The sequence below is a fragment of the Cajanus cajan genome, chromosome 4 (assembly GCF_000230855.2).
Source record: "Cajanus cajan strain Asha chromosome 4, NIPB_CcT2T_4, whole genome shotgun sequence".
In the NCBI taxonomy this organism is placed as follows: domain Eukaryota; kingdom Viridiplantae; phylum Streptophyta; class Magnoliopsida; order Fabales; family Fabaceae; genus Cajanus; species Cajanus cajan.
This window is the reverse complement of record NC_138520.1, coordinates 60,358,856-60,366,483: the sequence shown is the minus strand read 5'-3', so window position 1 is coordinate 60,366,483 and position 7,628 is coordinate 60,358,856. Positions and strand designations below refer to the sequence as shown.

At 29.7% G+C, this 7,628-nt stretch overlaps 1 protein-coding gene across 1 annotated transcript; it reads left to right on the top strand.

Annotated features, from left to right (window-relative positions):
• The first annotated feature begins 2,751 nt into the window (after positions 1–2,751).
• On the top strand, positions 2,752–6,191 carry LOC109790776 (expansin-A3). Its single transcript, XM_020350001.3, has 3 exons — positions 2,752–2,985; positions 3,282–3,600; positions 5,397–6,191. Exons 1-3 carry the CDS (start codon positions 2,838–2,840, stop codon positions 5,704–5,706), a joined length of 777 nt encoding a protein of 258 aa, XP_020205590.1. The 5' UTR covers positions 2,752–2,837; the 3' UTR covers positions 5,707–6,191.
• Positions 6,192–7,628: the final 1,437 nt, after the last annotated feature.

Sequence of the window (7,628 nt, the reverse complement as noted above, 5' to 3'; positions counted from 1 at the left end):
AAAATTGTGAGTGTTTACGTGGTGTCAAACTGTCTCACATTTACTCTTCCAATGTAAAATAGTTTTATTTTAATGAAAGATTATAAATCAGTTGACTTAAAGTCTCATGATTGTTATATCTCTATGTAATAGTTTTTCTTGTCATTAATAATCTCTAATATTAGTTGAAAGTCATAAACTTTGCTAAATTTTACATCCAATTCAAGAGAGAAAATCAATAAATAAGATGTGGTACTCATACATTTATAATTTTTAATAAATTTTACTCATGATAAAAAGTGTTAAAAAATAGTGTTAAAGAGATTATCACTTGCATTTGTTTTTAATATCTCCATCAATACCTAAAAATTTTCTCAATTTTTTTATTATTATATCATATCACTCATCATAATTATATATAATTTTTTTCTTTCTTTATTCTTACACTAGATTTCTAATAACATTTGAGATGTCGAAAATAATTTTTCCAAAAACAATAATTTCACGTCACAAAATTTTAGGATCCACACATATTTTTTCTCTTTCTTTTTCTTAAGGAGAAAAAATTAACTAGAATGAGTAGATAAGGATTGAATATATCTAATCACAACTATTGAATTAAGTTCATGCAAGGAGCTTTCGGCATGGGTGGGCATCGGGCGAATTTGGGTTTCAAACCACACGAATTCCCTCGAATGCAACTTCAATTTGAGTTGGTCAGATGACATGTTTTGGATTTTTGTAGTCGAATTTGGGCCAAAATATATTTTAAGTCATATTAAATATATTTGATCATTTTTGTTTAATAATTTTATAAAATTAAGAAATTTGAATAGATAAAGATTGGGATTAAACAAGGCCCATAAATTAAATGATAATTGTGTTTAAATTAATTATAAATTTATAATTTTTGTTGGTCTAACTGTTAATTTTTTTTTTTAATTTTTCTTATTTTTTTTAAACTTAACGATTAAAAATTAAAAGAAACTTCAATAATATTTGTCAATATCCATAATTCTTTGTTAGAAAAATAGAAAATCTTTAATTTAGGTTTGAGCTATAGCTATTTGGGCCTTAATATGTGTATGATATTTGTGCGAGTTCAATTTTTGACAGGTTCAAAAATTTTAAATTGAATCCACCTTAAATTACCTATATAAAGTCTCATTTTCAACTGTTCAAATTAAAAATCTACTTATATATATATATATATATATTTGATTTTATAGGTTCACATTGAGTAGTGGGTCTTTGTCAACATTTAACTTCCCTCAATGATCAACTAATAGAAAAAAAAAAACATTTTGTACTTTTCAATTTTAAAAAATAAAAGAAAAATAAAAAAATAATTTAAGAAAAGTTATGAATGATTATTCAAAAAATATATTTTTTCTTAGAAATATAATCATCCACTAAAAATAGGAAAAAGAAACAATTATAATATACATATCCCTTTATAATATATAGATGAATTATCCGTACACTCTCTTTGAAAACTTTTAAGAAAATATCTTTGTGATTAGTTTCAAACATAAATGACATAATCCTAATCACAAAACAAGAAAAGGGAATCTTCATCGTTAACATTAATCTACTAGTGGAAAAGAAATATTAGAAGACGAATGAAAGCTGATATTGCACGAACATTTTACTTGATATTATTCTAAGTCAAACAAGTTGAGAGAAAGCAAATGTTCCCTATGATCACTATCTTTTCTTTTTCAATATATTTTTATAAGAAAACTGTCATTGTACGTGTAGATAAAAAAAAAATACTTTAAAACTAGCACAATAATAATCTCACTATTGTCATTCGTACATGTTTTGGCCAAATTATGAAAAGGTTCCTTCTAATTACAAAAATGCGATTTTTCACACCTGAATAAAAATTATTACCAGTTCGAACTTTTGAGTATTTTTCATATTCGCATAAGGAACGTGATTCTGATTCATTAACCGTAAAACATCTATCTACACACAAGGTTCGTCTTGATCCAAGCAAACAAAGACTTGTAATTTTTATGGATCAATTTAGAGAACATAAATTGGACGTTAAAGAACTTTCTGATAAGTTAAGCTAAAAGTGACTACTTTGCTTGTGTTGTGGATAACATGAATACTAGTGTGAAATCAAGAAGAGGGCCTCCCTATTTGACGTCAAATTTTTGCTATGTCTTTACATGATGCATCATGTGATTCCTCCCATTTTCCCTCTCCCTCAACTTGCCTTGTCACACTCTGACCCAAACAGTTTTAACATGAAGGAGGAGCATGTGTCATGCACATGCATGTCAATTCATGCTCCATCAATAATAGGGTGACCAAAACATTCCTTGTAGAAAAAGAAAAACACTAAATAATTTCTACCAAAAATTATAAATACATAAAAGTGGACATTTTTCTCTGGACATACGTTCAAAGTTAAAAGTTTAAATTTCAAACTATTTGATTAAGAAACACACTATACTTGCACATTTTAAAGAGAGTTTATTCTTGAACAACTTATATTTTATCTTAGTATGAGGAAAAATTCTTTGGATGAAAATGATTCAATGTATTGTAAAGTAAGAATATATGTTAGAAGAAAAAAAATTATTAAAGGAAAAAGGAAGGATAAAAAACGAAAAGGTGCTACCATAGAGAGAGAAAGAGATAAAGAGTGATAGAAACAAAGGAAGTTACATAGATGGTAATAATTACTCTGGAAACTTCTGCACCTGCAGGTCCATCACCTAATTCCCCTCACTCCTTGGCCTCCCTCCATAAGTACCCCCCCTTCCCTTCTTACTTTCCATTCACCCTCAAACCAACTTCAACATATCCCTCCACACACACACTCTCTCTCTCTCTCTCTCCAAATGGATGCTATTGTTCTTCTCCACATTGCATCATTGGCCTCTCTTCTTGTTGCAACAAGTGCAAGAATCCCTGGAGTTTACTCTGGTGGCCCTTGGCAGAGTGCTCATGCCACCTTCTATGGTGGCAGTGATGCCTCTGGAACAATGGGTAAATCTCTCATCCTTCATCCCTCCCCTGTTTTCCCCTGCTCCCCACTACCCAAATCCACTCCACCTTCCTCAACCACCACTCACCATGTTTCATTTTTCAACTTCACATCCAAATTCCAGCCCCTTAAACCCACTTTGCAGCATTCCAAGTCAAGCCATCAAAACCTCATTTTTCACGACCATTTTCCTTCTCCATAAACCCAAAACAAAAGTTTCCATTTTTGCTCACATTTCTCCACACCCCAGTTGAAACACAAAGCCTTGCTGAACGTGTTGTTGTTTTTGTTACTTCAGGTGGCGCTTGCGGGTACGGGAACTTGTACAGCCAAGGGTACGGAGTGAGCACTGCAGCGCTGAGCACAGCGTTGTTCAACAAGGGGCTAAGCTGCGGCGCGTGCTTCGAGATAAAGTGCGACCAAGATCCGCGTTGGTGCAACCCTGGCAACCCTTCCATCCTCATCACTGCCACCAACTTTTGCCCTCCCAACTTCGCTCTCCCCAACGACAATGGCGGCTGGTGCAACCCTCCTCGCCCCCACTTCGACCTCGCCATGCCAATGTTCCTCAAGATCGCTCAGTACCGCGCCGGAATCGTCCCCGTCTCTTACCGCCGGTCAGACTCGCCGCCCCCTTTCACTTTCTCTCCTTTGCATGTCTTTTCTCTGTTTCCATGCGCACAAAATATCACCAAACTCTAACACAATTTCACCAAACGAAACCCTTTTTTTCTTTTTTACTTTTATATATATATATATATATATATATATATATTTATCTTTACTGATATTAATTAATAAAAGTGATAATAATTTGAATCTCTTAATAATAATCCAAGTGTTTAAGATTTGAATCAAGGTCCTAAGGATGAAATACATTAAGTTAAAAGTGAAATATTGATCTTATGTGTGATCAGAAGAGTGAGACACACATTTTTTTGTCTTTAATAATTATATAAATATAAAATTAAAAAGATATAAATAGTCATTTAAATAAAATATATATATATAAAATTATATTTAAAGAAAAGATATAATAATCACTAAAAAGTGAAGATAAAAATAATTATATATTTTAATCTTACATCGATAGTGATGTGTATAAAGTATATACAATAATATATATTTTTTGTTTAAAAAAATGAACATAAATAACATAAATATTTCTCTTATAACTTATTTTATTTTATATTTAAAATCATGAATTCTTAGCATCTCAAATAAGGAATACAAATTAATATTATTTATGACAACTAATGTTAGTGTGTATATATATTTATTTATTTATATTATGTGTAACTATGTGTATATATTATTTTTTTTAAGAAAATAATTTATTTCTAAAATTTATTTTGCCTCTCATTATTCACCTCTGGAAGAAATAAACAAATATAAAAGAATGTATTTTGTTTTTTGTCGGTAAACTTCTATAAACGACTAAATCTAAAACCTCATATCATCACTTTTGTTACCAAAACTACATAAACAGTTTTTGAAGATGCGCTTGAAGACTGTTACAAGTTCCCATTATGGGATTCTCCTGAAATTATGAATGTTCTTGAGTCTGTGAGGCACCGTACTACATACAAAAAACATTAGAACAAATAATGAAAATTCTTGCCCTTTCTGTCTATGTTTCTCTTACTTGTATATCTGATTTTCTTGGGAAACAAACAAAAACTTCGATTAGAACCTCCTCAGCAATTTTATTAGAATCCGCATTGAAATGTTTGTTTTGTCGATCACACGCACATACTAGAAGTGCCTTTAAACATGGAGGATTATGCAATGCATCTTATAAGTTACGGTGCATCCATGTACCTTACATCACTTAATATTAAATCTAGAAAAAATAAATATTGTGGGTTTATTTTGCCCACCTCTAACAATTACACATACAAAGTTTTCATTAATTTGTGAATGGAGATTTTAATTTGTGGGACTAATATGCTATCATATCGATAAGAAGCTTTTTTTTCTTTCTTTCCATTGCTTTTGCACCCTTTAGGTGTTTTGGCTTACATGTATGCTTTTATTGCTTTAGTTTCGGTGGTTCTGTGGTTGCAGCCAAATGTCTAAAATAACCTCAAGTGTTGGCAATATTACAAGCTGTTTTCTAGGGTATTATAGTCATTCTATTATTGGATCCGCAAATTCTTCAACACTTGAAGGGTATGCTAGTAAAATGCTCCCAAAGAAAATAATGCTTTGGGTTCCTTATCGATTTATCTCTAGAAAATGTTGCAAATCAAAATGACTAAAATCCAAGTTAGATCTAGAATTTTTTAATTTTCTTTTCATCTTATTTAACTTAATAAACTCTTCTGCAATTTCTACAGTTATAATAGTTTTACTAACTTTCTTAAATTAAAATAATTAATCCATATTTTATTATTATTTTATACGGTTGCAGGGTGGCATGCAGAAAGACGGGGGGCATCAGATTCACAATCAACGGCTTCCGATACTTCAACCTGGTGCTGATCACCAACGTCGCGGGTGCAGGGGATATCGTGCGCGTGAGCGTGAAAGGGAGCAAAACCGCGTGGATGAGCATGAGCCGCAACTGGGGGCAAAATTGGCAATCCAACGCAGTTTTGGTGGGCCAGGCCCTGTCCTTTAGGGTTACCGGCAGTGACCGTCGCACCTCAACGTCATGGAACGTGGCACCACCTAATTGGCAGTTCGGACAAACCTTCACGGGCAAGAATTTCCGTGTCTGAAACAAAGGGAGAGAAAAAAAAAAACACAAAAAACAAAACAACAATTATAATAACAATAGTACTGAAAATGTTGTTTGTTTGCTTCAGTTTCTCTCTGCTTCTAACTTTCCTCTATTTTGCTGAGAAAGTTTTGGAGTGGGTGGTAGGGCTAAAAAAAAGTTAGTTACTAAGATAAAGATAGTTTTAGGAAAAGTGAAAGTGAAAATAAGTTTATTTATATAATACTATTTGAATTAATATAAATGTAAGGAGTGGGGGTTGGGGGGTGTTTGGATTAAATGTGAAAGTATTTAATGTATGAACTATGCTGGTATATTAATTACCCAGCATTAGCACTTTTTTTTTTTTTTTTTGTTTACTGAAAGTGTGAGGTGGCTGAGGAGGTTGCAAGAGGAACATGTAGCCCGCAGCCTGGCTTTATTATTGACATAAATGTACCATCATATAAATAAATATAAATAAAAGAATATTTTACTTACTGCAAATGTTGCTTTATATATGCTTGTGTATTTTCTTTTCTCCTTTTTGTACAATGAAAATTGACAAAATAGTTATTTGAATTCATGATTTTTTTTTCAAGTAAATTACTACAGTTGGACTAGTAATGAAAGATTGTAATATTATGTATAGAATCCTTAAGACTGAATCTTATTGTCATTTTTTATGTAATTCTTATTGATAAAAGAAAAATTATTTCTTTCGAATCCATAGCTCTTGTAACTAATCAATTTTAGTGGCTTAATTGGCTTGAATTATGAATGTAGTAACATTTTTTCTTTCTTTTTTAGACTAACAGATGTAGATTTTTTTATTTTTTATTTTTTATAAAAATTATAGTGAGGACAATACGATTTGAATCTAAAATTATATATATATTATTCTAACTTCTCATCAAAGTATATACAGATTAATCATTTTGATTTAGTTTTGAGAATTTTGTATTCTATTATAAACATTGTCTTAAGAATTTACTGAAGTTTGAACTGTAAGATTTCTTTAGGGTATGGTTTGATTATTAAATAATTTAAATTTTGTGATTGATTGTTATTGAATCAGATAACTTTGTATTACGGGCTTTTAGCCCCTTTATATCATCAAAAAAAAAAAAAGAGATAACTTTGTATTAAAAATATAATAAGTTTTAAGTTTAATTGATTCAACTAAAGCTTTTTCTAATTTTATTAAAAAATAATAATAATTAATTGGTACTATTTTAATATGTTCATTGTGTTAGAAAGGTTTATTTATATATATTTTTAATGTATAAATTATATAAAATTAAAATTCATAATAAATATCTTTGATATATAAATTATATTTTAGACTTATAATAAATGAATTTAATTGTGATATGAGATTATTCTTAATTATTGACAAATTATTTAGAAAAAAACTATTGAAATTAATTTAGAGATGAAACTTAGAATAAAAAAAATTAAAATAAAATAATTAGAGATAAAGCTAAGAAGAGTAAATTAAAGGGATAGGTAATTAGGAAGATCAAGAACACACGTAAAGATAAAAATACAAATAAAAAAGAATAATTTGATATGATTGGAAAATAGTTTTATTTTGTCTAATTATAGAAGCAGTATGGAAAATAGTTGAACACCTCTAATAAAAAGATACTTGAAAATAAAATTTTTACTACATTATAAACTTTAATCAATTAATAGAGAAATCTCAAACAAAAATTGAGGATTGGACGAACGTCATGTTGAACGAAACTAATATAATATTATCTTTGCAATTTCTCTAAACCCTTCTCTATCAATTCTATTATTTGTCTAGCAATATTAATTTGAATTGTATTCTTTAACTCTGATTTTAATAATTCAAATTAATTTGAAAACCTTCTCAACTCACTTCTTTATTACCTTTAAAATTAAAGTTTCTTGAGTGTGAAAAGATTTTAATTTAAA

Coding starts and splice junctions, on each gene's coding strand:
- LOC109790776 (XM_020350001.3), top strand. CDS start 2,838: ATGGATGCTATTGTTCTTCTCCACATTGCATCATTGGCCTCTCTTCTT. Junction 2,986..3,281: donor TGATGCCTCTGGAACAATGG/GTAAATCTCTCA, acceptor TTGTTACTTCAG/GTGGCGCTTGCGGGTACGGG. Junction 3,601..5,396: donor GTCCCCGTCTCTTACCGCCG/GTCAGACTCGCC, acceptor ATACGGTTGCAG/GGTGGCATGCAGAAAGACGG.